Genomic DNA, 12,535 nt, shown 5'->3' on the forward strand with positions numbered 1-12,535 from the left:
AAAAACAACAAAACTATTAAATATAAGTAAAACAAACAAACAGACAAAAAACTCACCTCATAAACACAAGGAGTTAGGATCATGTAATTAAACTTTTTTTAAGGGAGAAGGCAGTGTTAGCTAGCAACCCAAATATAGGTAAAAGATCCAGTAAGACTTTAGCATCTGCTATTATTTTCAATCAATTCATCACCAAATGTATAAATAAATAAAAGATGTGCTTACAGTCTGAGGAGATTGTCCCCAACACCACAGATCGCATTCGCAACACTGTCCAGTGATGCTGCATCTCCCTGCAAAGGATCATCTCCTCCTCTCTCAGGCGCCTCACAGCCATCACCTTCTCAAAGACCTTTCTCTTTGTCCGGAGGTCAGCAGCAGCTGCAGTTTAACAACATCAGATGGGAAAACATAGCAGCATATTATGATTCAAGAACAAAACATTCAACTGCTGCTCAGATACTGGGAGTTTGTTTAAAAAGGATATTTAGAAATCAAGAGCTTACGTTCACTTGTGCTCTGCCAGGGCCAAACGTCGCTCTGCATGAGGGCATCACTGGATACGATTTGCTTTGTTGCTTGTTTCCTTGTTGTAGTCGTCAACAGCAGCCGCCAAGCGTTTCTTCTCATCTAAGATGACCTTGCGAATTCTGTGTCGCCTCTTGTTGCTATCTGTAAATAATCATAAAAAGGAACACCTTCACATAATGCATATATTTACATTTTAATCTACACTCATCAATTCGTTTGCTAGAACAAATCACATCCAGCTTAAACAAACCTGGATCTGATTTTATTCTGTTTACAAAGTAGCTGTACAAGCTGTACAAACTGAGCATCAAACGGTCCGTTTCAAAGAAACTGTGACACCATTTTGTCTGTAAAGACTTTGTGTTCGCACTCTGATGATGACGACAAGCTGCTCTACTCGTGCCTGCAACGCTCCAAGGCTGCCATCAGTTTGATCCGTTTCTAAGTGAGAGGAATATTAATCAGAACACAGGATGAGTAACAGTCACCAAACTACAGTGGACTCTGTAATCACTGACTTGATGATATTCATTATAAGACATCTGGAGCCTTCATGTGCTGCATTATCATGAGATAACAAGTATGTTGGTGTTCAGCTTTATAAAACCAACTAGTACGACATCACTTCAACCCAGGTCCAATCCAATTTGATCAAACGCAACAACTCTGCCATCAATTCTGCTTTTACAAGCTTATTTTTCATTGTTTGTTGACACTGTCAGAAAGATCTTAACTCTAAGTTCTTTAATGAGGCCATGGTGGGTCCTGTTGTTATACACGAGTGCATTATATTGAGACTCACCTTCAGCCCATTGCTGCAGTGTGTCGTCATCCACACCCAGCTCATTTCTGCTCGCATTCAGGCTCTCCACTTGTTCTCTAAAGATCCTTATGATCTAAGAATACATTAATAAATGTCATTCATATGGACATTTTTAGAGTACTGGTGTTTTTGCCCCATTACCACACACATTAAAATGGGTGTTGAAAAAATGACCTTTAGATATCTCTGGCTCAAAGTGCGGCCCAGTTGTTCCACTTTCCTTTTGTTCCAGCCCAAAGCCAGGAGGCTCAGCATGTCTGTTCGCCCTGCATTTCAGTTAGTATACAAATAAGAATGAATGAGCAGGAGACTGAGTGGAATCTCACACACAGACACACACCTGCTTTAGACATGTACTTCGTTGTGATGGCCGCCCTAGACAGGAAACTGTTTACTTGTTCCACCTCTTCTCCAACTGTAGAACCGGCCCCATCCTGAAACGCACCGCCCCATTTGATCTATAGAAAGGAGGTCACAATACATGACTGCTGAATTCATTCAACCTTATAACAAAATGTCTTAAACGTATCCAAGACTACAAGCTGCAGTATACCTCGCACATCCAAGTGTGAGCTACTCAAAATGAAGTACACATTAAGATAAAGTCAAGTAAATAGTATTACGACAACACCAAGAGAAAAACAAAATAAATATCCACCCATCCAAATATGTATCCACACACACACACACGTATGAGTATATGGTTATGGCGTTAACGTCATTTTAACAAGATTAACGCTGACAGCACTGATATATATGTGTATCTTACATCATTTGTGTGTCTCTGGATGTATTTCACAAACTCAGCAACTTCCTCATCTTTCTCAATGAAGACACCTTCAAAGTTCCCCTGCTCTGAAGTGCTGAACGAACACGGTGACAGTTGTTTGAAAAGAAACATCAAAATACAATTTTTGTACAAATCCATATTTGATTTATGTACACAATGCATAACGTACCTTGCATTTGATTGAAAGCGATAAAGCTTGCAGTTTCCATCAACTGAGACGGCGAGCATGTCTGGAGTGCAGGCAGGGCAGCTAAAGCATGGCTCCTTGCACATCCTGTCCACCTCAAACTTTACAGCACTCCACTCCAAGAAACTTTTGCTGAAGGCATCAGCTGATATTCGGCCAGTCTTTTAAGTAGAGGACAAACAACAGAATATTCACGGACAGTCATCATAAACATTGATTTGCACAATTTCCTTAAACTTGACAAATTTAGAAACTCACCCTTCCAAAATGGGCTGTTCGTTCATCCAGCACTTTGACAAAGGCCTTAAGTGACATCCCTGCTGCAGCTTCTTAATGTCATAGAAAGACTGAAAGACATCCATTGAAAACAGGGTGCAGAAATTTAAGGTGCCAGGCCAATATCCACCACCCTGGAAGTCCTTAACTGAGGGGGACCACATTAGGCCACAGCTGGTGCAGCTCACCACTGGCAGTGCAAGGTTATAACGGCCTTTAGGAAGGTCTGCTCCGTCTTTTTCACCAACGTTTACGTATTTGTGCATGAGCAGTGTGAGCGGCTGTGGTGACACGCTCACGAGCGAGCAATGTTTGTTCCCCTCAGAGAAATAAAAAAAGTACAGGGAGGAATGGGAAAAGGAAAACGCCTGGCTGGGAAAGTGCACGATAACACCTTTAAAGCACACTGCACTGTGTGCCGGCGCACTTTTTCCATAGGCATGCTTCTAGTGGTGGGCACATGAAGAACATGAGGGGCGTGAAAGCTCGGGGAACCCTTAACCAAGTTTTTGTCCACCAGGCCACGGCAGAAGCAGATATGGTATGTAAACACTGGTTTGTTTTTTTAAACCCTCTGGTTAAGGTTAATATGGGCATGTGCAGTGAATATCAGCGCTATATGGCCAGAAGTGTGATAATATAATTTATTTTGTGTAATAAACAACTGCAAGGATAGATGATTACAACAAATAGATGACTAATACATAAAAGTAATACATAGATGAATAATGATGATGAGTTAAGATGCTTAATCATGGGAACAAGAGGGTTTACAAACAGGAGCAGCTGATTAGCTTTAGAAAAGCTGAAATAATACCTCAGCTGAAGCCAATTGCACTAAATGCACTAAATGTGCACTGTTACAAGAATATTTTTCTTTCTATTGTTTTCTATTAATTTATATAATTTTAAATTAAGCACGACAGAGTTCTTTTAAAGAAAGATTTACTTTTATTCTCAAGAGTTAAGCAGGACAGGCTTCTGTTTAAGAAAGAGACCTGTTTTACTGTGTTAATGTTGTCATTTTGAGCTAAAAATAAATGGCTAAATGATTTTCATGTGTTCATGTCACAAAGAATAGAATATGCATCTACTTAAATCAAATTCAAGTCAAATGGTTAAAAAAATAATTTCACACACAAAAAAAGAGCTAAAAAATTCACCACACTGGGAAGGGTGAAGACAACTGGGTCGCCCGGCCCTGGCCATGAGGTGTCCCTTATTTATTTCTCATGGAGTTGGCAACCCTATGTTCACATGATCGAAATATCTTGAACACAAACACAAACAAACAAAGAGGAAGACCGCACAGCAAGGAAACAACTACAAGTCCCAGCATCCTCTGTGTTTAGGGAGCAGCAGTGAAAGTGAAAGTATTGAGCCTCCGTTCAGAGCAGCAGGAGGAGGAAGGTGGAGCTGAGGCAGGTGAGTGTTTACATGAATATGTTTCTTCTTATGACATAAAATAATTCCACGCTGTTCGTGTCTGTGGGTGAAATGTGAGGCCGGTCGGCTCCTCTGAGCGCTGGTTTCCTGTAAGTAGAGAGGAAGTGAGTTTAGCTGAGCCTCCGTTTAGTGTGAGAGAGCAGGAGGAGAGTGAGAGCTGTGCTGAGGCAGGGTGAGTGTTAACACCGCTCTGACATTACTGTGTCTCTGTGGCGGGAACAACAGGCTCCGTCAGTGGAGGCAAAAATAATCAGACTTTGGTTTTTCAAAGGAAACAACTTTATGTCGGAAGTTCCCGCACGCTCATTGGATAACGATGTGTCAATCTCGAGCTATTAGCCAATGAGCGTGCGGATTCACAGAAAGACCCGCCTTTATCACGGGACTTTAAAAACTACAATGGCGACAGAAACTCCGTGAGTGGAGTTCAGGGTGACGTTATGAAACTGTGACGTTTGAGCCACTTCCTGTTCTCAGTCCCAGCGTCCTGATCACCGAGGTTTCTGTTGCTCTGATATCTGATATTGATTATATTGGTAAACAGGCTGTAGCATAAACATCAGGTCTGTTCTGAAAACTGGCTTTATTTTTTCAAAGTAAGGGAATATCTGTGGTCTGATACCGCGGGCTCATGGGCTAAGGACTTGGATTGACAAGTCAAGCGCAGATGATTGTGTTGTTTCTTATAAAGGCTTGTGTGTGTGTGCCTTCCTGTGTGTGTCCTTGTGTCAGTGGAACTGAATCAGTGTGTTAGAGAAAGTGCTCCTCTGCTGTGCCGTCATCGTGTGGATGCTTCTTTTAAAGTTGGAACTCATGTTTTTATGATCTGCTTCATTTCATTGAACCTTTATTTCTAACCATGAAGTCCCTTTGAGGTTACAGCCTCCTGGTTAGGTTTAGGCTGTTATTGTGCTTCAGGCTGAAATATGAGGAGTAAGGAGTGGGGCTGGTTAGCCCTCATGACCCTCACCATAACACATACGTCACAGGACAGTGTTTACCACAGAAACTCCATGAAATGATCAATGAGAACTTTAGAAACCCGTCAGTGTGATGCTTCCAGTACAACAGCACCTCTGAGTGTGTGTGTTTGCCTCTCAGACTAACTCCACCCTGACATCAAGAAGATGGAGGAAGAGGATGGAGCAGGATCTGCAGCATCCAGCTGTGTGTCTGTGAGGAGTGACCGGTCCAAAGAACAACCTCTAAGGTTCAGTAATGAACCTGCGGCAAGAATGTAAGAGAGCTGCTGACTCATTTATTCAGTGTAAATAATGATTTTTGATGCAATGGGAGAAGAAAAATGACAAAAACAGTTTTAAAAATAAGGATTAAAATATTACAAACTATGTTTTTGAGTTTCCTGATGTAGCACAAAAATATATGAACATAACTGTATATAGGACAGATATTTACGGTTCTTTTAGGCAGCACCAAAAAACAAAAAGACTATTTTTAAGCTGTCTGAGGTAGTGAGTCAACATGTCACACTGGGTCAAAGGTCAGGGAGTAAAAGTGTGTTTTAAAGGAGGTTTAAAAGCAGCGAGTGAAGGAGCCTGTCGAGGTAAATCGTTCCATAACTGATCAAAGTCAGTTGGTGGACCTCTGTGTGAAATCAAGCATCTGGTTCACAGAGAGGATAACCCTCACATGGGCTGTACAACATTATATAGGGAGACAAAAACAGAGATTATCGTAGCCATCGCTCTCTCGCATGGACGTGGCAGTCTTGCTGTCTGCTGCGAATCCTCCCCGTACCTCCGTGACCTCGTCTGGTATCTGCTCCCTCCTCTGTAAGAGGACAGTAAAGGAAAACACGTCTCTGCCCAGTCTTGAAAATCTAATCTTATCATCCATTGTTCTTCTAGGGCCTCTTCTTCTTGTGGCCTCAGCTAACTGCTAATATTTAAATGGCTAACATTAACATGTGTGCCAGCCAGGTTCACATTTATGATGACCTATGATTAATTAACTGATGTTGAACCTGGAGCTTTACTGACCTCTGAAATTCCTCCTAAAGTGTTATTCAGTGTTGTGACAGTCAGCTGCTTCAGCTGCTGCTGGGATGGGCTGTGGCAAAGAGAACAGAGAAAATCCAAATCAGAGTTTTTCTCTGCATTAAAAGCAAGGAAACAACAATATATTCTACATGGTGAAACTGATGGTTTCTGGTGTTTGGGTCTGTTTTTCTGTATTCATGCAGATAAAGTGTAAACTCAGATGAATTATAGCATCAAATGTTAAAGGAAAATATCAGGATGAGTGTCTGTGAGCTGAGAAGGACGTGAAGCGAGCAGTTTATCCCAGAGCTGAAGCTGCTCTGTGTGCAGAGATGAGCTCAGATTCCTGCTGTGATTGATCAACAGTCACAGAAATGTAGACTTGTAGTTATTACTGCAGTATGGTCACAGCAGATACTGATAAACATGTATTATGAGGATGGATGATCAAGTTTCTCACTCTCTCCTTTAAATCTCAGTTTTTTCTTCTTCACAGTTTATCTGTTAATTTATTAATGAATAACACTGAAAGAGTTTCTGTTATATTTCCCCTTGAACATCAGCTTATTAGGGCGGCATTAGGAAATAGCCCCCCTCCAAAGAATGAATAAATGAATGATGATAATAATAAAATGATTCAAAAGCAGAGCTCAGAGTGGTAGAATGGTCAAACATGGATCCACGGGTGGTTCAACTGCATTTGGTGACGTGACTAAAGCAAATCTTTCAAATAATCCCACCATCAACGGGATGTTGTCTCCTTTACTACGGTTACTTTACTTGGTCACCGTGTGAATTTCTTTGAAATGAACCAAATTCTTTTATTTGTTGGTTGTTGCATATTTAACCTCTACAGTCAGGAAAGGAGGAGATGAGGCCTCAACAATGTTGGGTTGTAGCTGTGGTTCAGGTTAGAGTGAGTGTCCATGGAATAAATGTAAGTCAGTGAACTGGAAACATGACTGTGTTCAAACTTTGTTTTCCTTTTTATAATGAGTCTAATCAAAGGTGGACAGAAGTATCTCCACTGTGACTTTTCTGTGTCACCATCAGAGCTTCTGCACAGTGTGGAGAAAGATCCAGAAGCAGAGCTGGACTGCAGACAGCCAGTCAGAGCAGCTGTGTACAAAGTAAGACTGAACATCTGTCTGCTGATGGACTCATTTCTGAAAACTGGACTTCTTGTGTTGTTCAGACATTGAAGAGTTTTCTTTCTCTTTAGTCTCATTGTTTTTCTTTCTTTCAGCAGATGTTGGTCTGCAGGAGGTTTTAGATGAACATAAGATCAGTCTGAGGAGGAGATGTGAACGTGTGACTGAAGGAAGTGATGAAACAGGAAGTAGAACCCTCCTCAACAGGATCTACACTGAGCTCTACATCACAGAGGGACAGAGTGAAGAGGTTCATACCCAACATGAGGTGAGGCAGCTGGAGACAGCTTCCAAGATGGACGCCCTCCATGACGCTCCAATCAGGTGCCAGGACATCTTTAAAGCCTTACCTGACCAACAGAGACCCATCAGAGTGGTTCTGACCAACGGCGTGGCTGGTGTTGGAAAAACCTTCTCAGTGCAGAAGTTCACTCTGGACTGGGCAGAGGGCTTGGAGAACCAACATGTCAGTGTGGTGGTTCTGCTTTCATTCAGGGAGCTGAACCTGATCAGAGATGAGCAGTACAGTCTTCTGGAGCTGCTCCATGTTTTCCATCCAACATTACAGAAGGTCACAGCAGAGAAGCTGGCTGTCTCTCAGCTTTTGTTCATCTTTGACGGCCTGGATGAAAGCAGACTTTCATTGGATTTCACCAACAGGAAGCTGCTGTCTGATGTCACACAGAAGTCATCAGTCAGCCAGCTGCTGACAAACCTCATCCAGGGGAATCTGCTTCCCTCGGCTCTCGTCTGGATAACTTCCCGACCCGCAGCAGCCAATCAGATCCCTCCTACATGTGTTGACAGGCTAACAGAAGTACGAGGCTTCACTGACGCCCAGAAGGAGGAGTACTTCAGGAGGAGATTCAGTGATGAAGAGCTGTCCAGCAGAATCATCTCCCACATGAAGACATCCAGGAGCCTCCACATCATGTGTAGTATCCCAGTCTTCTGCTGGATCACTGCTACAGTTCTGGAGCACATGTTGACTACAGAGCAGAGAGGAGAGCTGCCCAAGACCCTGACTGACATGTACTCACACTTCCTGCTGGTTCAGACAAAGAAGAAGAAGAACAAGTACCATGAGGGACGTGAGACGAGTCCACAGGAGCTGACAAAGGCTGATAGGAAAGTTCTTCTGAAGCTGGGGAGGCTGGCGTTTGAACATCTGGAGAAAGGAAACATCATGTTCTACCAAGAAGACCTGGAGCAGTGTGGTCTGGATGTGACAGAGGCCTCGGTGTACTCAGGAGTTTGTACAGAGATCTTCAAAAGAGAGTGTGTGATCTTCCAGAAACCAGTCTACTGCTTTGTTCATCTGAGCATTCAGGAGTTTCTGGCTGCTGTCTACATGTTCCACTGTCACACCAACAGGAAGACAGAGGTGGTAGAAGGTTTTCTAGGGAATTTCCGAGAAGAATACAAAAACAGATCTTTTTTTAAGAACAAGTTCAAGTCTTATAGCTTCACATCACTGGATGTCTTTTTGACTAAAGTCATGGAGAAATCCCTCCAGAGTAAAAATGGCCACCTGGACCTGTTTGTTCGCTTCCTTCATGGCCTCTGTCTGGAGTCCAACCAGAGACTCTTAGTAGGTCTGCTGGGTCAGACAGAGATCAGTCCAGGAACCATCCAGAGAGTCATCAACAACCTGAAGAAGATGAACAGTGATGAAATCTCTCCTGACAGAAGCATCAACATCTTCCACTGTCTGATGGAGATGAACGACCTCTCATTATTTCAGGAGATCCAAGAGTTCCTGAAGTCAGAGAACAGATCAAAGAAGCAACTCTCTGAGATCCAGTGCTCAGCTCTGGCCTTCATGCTGCAGATGTCAGAGGAGGTTCTGGATGAGTTGGACCTGCAGAAGTACAACACATCAGAGCAGGGACAACAGAGACTGATTCCAGCTGTGAGGAACTGCAGAAAGGCTGGGTGAGTCCAGATGTGATCATTAACATCATTGATCAGTGTAGGTTAGTAGTTTAATGTTGAAAATAAAATCAGATTGTAACCACAAAGTGTTTGTGTCCGTACGCTGCAACCTTCCACACCATTCCTTTATTGTACAGACTCAGCAGCAGCTCCATGGATCCCAAATCCAAGAGTGGAGAACAGATTTGAAGTGTGTCACATCCATGCAGTCACAGCTGTTTCCACCATGTTTCCACTGATATTAATCCTGTTCAATGACACGTTTCATATCAGTGAATATGTTCTTTAGGACGTCCACTGACATGTTTAAGTGTCCTGCTGGAAATCACTCAAATCATCCATGAAATCCATGAAAAATCCTTTTAGTGTTTCTAACTTCACCCTCTGTCCTCTCTCTCTCTCCATCCTCCTCACTGCTTCTTTCACTGATAATCACACAAACATCGTATTCAGCTACAAAATAACACAATAATATCATCTGATGATCATTATTATAAGAGCAGGATCCATATTTGATATCAGAGTAACACACTGCTTGGTTATGTGCAGTCATCATCAGTGACTGTGGGTCAAACAGAAGCTCTCTGATTGGTTGCTGACCTTGGTCACCTGTCCACTCTCACCTGTTTGTGTTTGCTCTCTCTTTGCTGTCTCCATCCTCTCTCTCCTTTCTCTCCCTCTCTGTCTTTGTACGTCACTCAGGTCCAATGGAAACAGTGACATTTACAAACCAATCAAAGACAAACTGATCCATGTCAGGTTATAACAATATTCAAAGTGAATACAGGCTGCTGCTGGACACAGACAGGTAACATCATTTTGACTTGCTGTCACCTGGATCTGGACTCATAAACACTGAAGCCCTGAACAGGAATACAAATCATTTTCTGCCAACTAGCGACACACCAGCAGATAATGGCTCAGAAAGCTAAAATGAGCCAATCATTTCTGTGTTTAGTTCCCCTGAAATCAGATCTGATATCAGCAGCTCTGAGTTCATTCATCATTATTGTCCAGTGATGAGATTTCTGCTCCGTTTGGTAACAGTCAGCAGGTTTTTCCTGCATGTGGACGTGAACAGTCGTACCTGACAGCAGGTAGCAAACAGAGATCATCTTTCCAGCTGGAACTCTTCACTGAGCTGAACTCATTCAAAATGTTCTGGAGTCAAAACAGGAAACAGTCCAAATGTGTGTCTTCACTCTGACTCTGGATCAGATCTCAGTGACAGACTGTGGACATTATGGAAGCCTAAATGTGACACCATCTTCCTCCTTCATCTGCAGATTAAAGCCAAACAAAGATTCTCATTAAAAGTCTGCAGGTCTGAGAGAGACTCAATCGTTGTGTCATGTCAAACACAGTAAGAGGAGCTGAAGCACAGATGTGAAGAGCAGATTCATCAGATTATGACCTCACTCTGTTTTGTCTTCATATACATTCAGTCTGTGTTTATAATGCAGATTTTCTGCTTTTATAATAACACATTTTATATTTTCTATCATCACAGACTGACTCAGTGTCGACTCTCAGAGTCTCACTGTGAAGTTGTGGCCTCAGCTCTGAAGTCCAACCCCTCCCATCTGACACAGCTGGACATGAGTGGAAATAAAGACCTCCAGGATTCAGGTGTGAAGCTTCTGTGTGCTGGACTGGAGAGTCCAAACTGTGGACTGGAGACTCTGAGGTGAGTTCACTGACTGCAGCTGTTGTTGTTTTTCTATATTTCAGGTCTTTGATGGATGTTTGAAACTTTCTTCAGTTCCTAAATGTTCAGGATGTGTCTGAAGACAAATGTGAAGAAGTTTGAGTGCTTTCAGAAATGTTGTCTTTCCAAACGACTGAACAACAGTTTTTCCTTTTGGCTCCAAACAGAAGTGACAGACTTGAGCAGGGTTCATTTAAAGGCTGACAGAAGTGGAGTGGTGACGGGGAGATGTTTGACAGGACAGTGTTTCAGCCTCCACAGGTTCATGTTGTGCTCCATCAGTCAGTGAAGATGAAGTCAGTGCTGATGAGGCTGTAGAGTGTGTGAGGGATGTGAATGAGGATGATGAAGATCTGATGATAGCAGATAAAAACAGGCTGCAGAGACTTTGAGCCATACAGGGCACACAGTGTGTGTACAGAACAGCTGAAATCATTATGGAGGCCTCACTGGGATATGGAAGCATCACAGTACAGCTTCAGTGAAGCATTAAAGTCTCTGATATGAGATGAGAAATGAAGCAGCCAGAGCTTTTTCATGAGTGGAAATCCACTGTGACTGTGAGCTGCTGCTACAGCCTCCAGATTAGCCAGCAGCTCATCCTGCTCAACATTTTCTCACCAACTTTAATGGAAGTGTGATGTTTTCAGCTGGAGTGATGGTCAGGGTGGCCTCCCTCTCCTCTTCTTCTCCTCTTCCTCTTTCATTTGTAAAGCCACTTCTGCTGCTTTCATTCATTTGGAAGTCCTGTAGCTGAGTTTGGGAGAGACTAACAGCCTCGGCAGCAGAGGGGAGAAAGGCTGTAACACCACCACTTTACTCTGTTCTACCTGTCACATCATTTTATCAGGAAACAAATGTGCTCATGTTTTTACTATGTTTGTCTTGAAGATGTAAGAAGATCACATGGTGCTTTTTATTATTGTGTTGGTTTGTTTCCTGTCTCTTGGATGGAGCCCAGCTGTGCGTGGCCCCTGGGCCTGTGGTCAGAGTGTGTGCTGGATAATCCGGCCCAGGATGAGGCCAAACTGACATGGGATGAAATGTCTGTCACATAATTGAGCTTAGTGTAGTTTCATTTCTGCACAATTTAAAAACAACCAAAACTTTGTTCTGTCTTTTCTATGTTATACTGTAGACTTTCTTTGATACTGTGTCCAAAAGGAGCAGCTTTTACTTTGAAGGGGAGGCGTCTCTGTTTCCTCTTCAGGTTGGATGATGGAAGCAAATTAGTAGCTGTGTCCCAAAACGTCGGCTGCATCCTCCAGAGGCTGCATTTGAAGGCCGATTACATCACAGCCAGGCGATGAAGGCTGTCCGTATTTGTCGACTCCTTCAAATGTGCCCGACAAATGCGTCCTTCATTTCCCCGAATTTGAAGGATTCGTCGGGTGTGTCCTTCGTGGCCCACCATATCCCAGAATTCATAGCGCGGCCCAGCCAAATTTCAGCTGCCAACAATGGCGGCAGCTACTAAGTTTTCAAATTACTCTTATTAATCTTTCTGGGTCACAAAATAAACTTTTAACATATTTTCAGGTGAGAAAGTAGCTGTGTAAACTTCAAATATCTGCTTGGTTTATCAAGACATCGCATATTTGCAAAAGTGTGCCGACGTTTTCGGAGACGTCTGTTCCCCACCCGCTCGCTAGCAAGCCGGGGGGTTCAATGGTCACTCCAGCCAGCGA

The 12,535-nt window shown here is 43.0% G+C and overlaps 1 protein-coding gene across 5 annotated transcripts in view; it reads left to right on the forward strand.

The window, feature by feature from the left end:
• The window catches only part of LOC147336447 (protein NLRC3-like), a 154,882-nt gene that overhangs the window by 59,007 nt on the left and 83,340 nt on the right, over positions 1 to 12,535 (forward strand). For 3 of the 5 annotated variants that reach the window (XM_086287040.1, XM_086287041.1, XM_086287042.1), the window contains exons 1-2: positions 7,395 to 9,139; positions 10,650 to 10,826. In XM_086287040.1, the coding sequence (XP_086143166.1) occupies positions 7,500 to 9,139; positions 10,650 to 10,826 (1,817 nt within the window). In that variant the 5' untranslated portion in view covers positions 7,395 to 7,499. Of the gene's footprint in view, positions 1 to 5,154; positions 5,291 to 7,106; positions 7,184 to 7,299; positions 9,140 to 10,649; positions 10,827 to 12,535 lie in introns of those variants that run through there. The other 2 variants (XM_086287044.1, XM_086287043.1) reach the window with 2 other exon arrangements.

Source organism: Aulonocara sp. 'chitande type north' Nkhata Bay, linkage group LG3, assembly GCF_057382095.1.
Source record: "Aulonocara sp. 'chitande type north' Nkhata Bay isolate Kocher_YH1m ecotype deep benthic linkage group LG3, A_spYH_male_GT1.1, whole genome shotgun sequence".
NCBI lineage: Eukaryota > Metazoa > Chordata > Actinopteri > Cichliformes > Cichlidae > Aulonocara > Aulonocara sp. 'chitande type north' Nkhata Bay.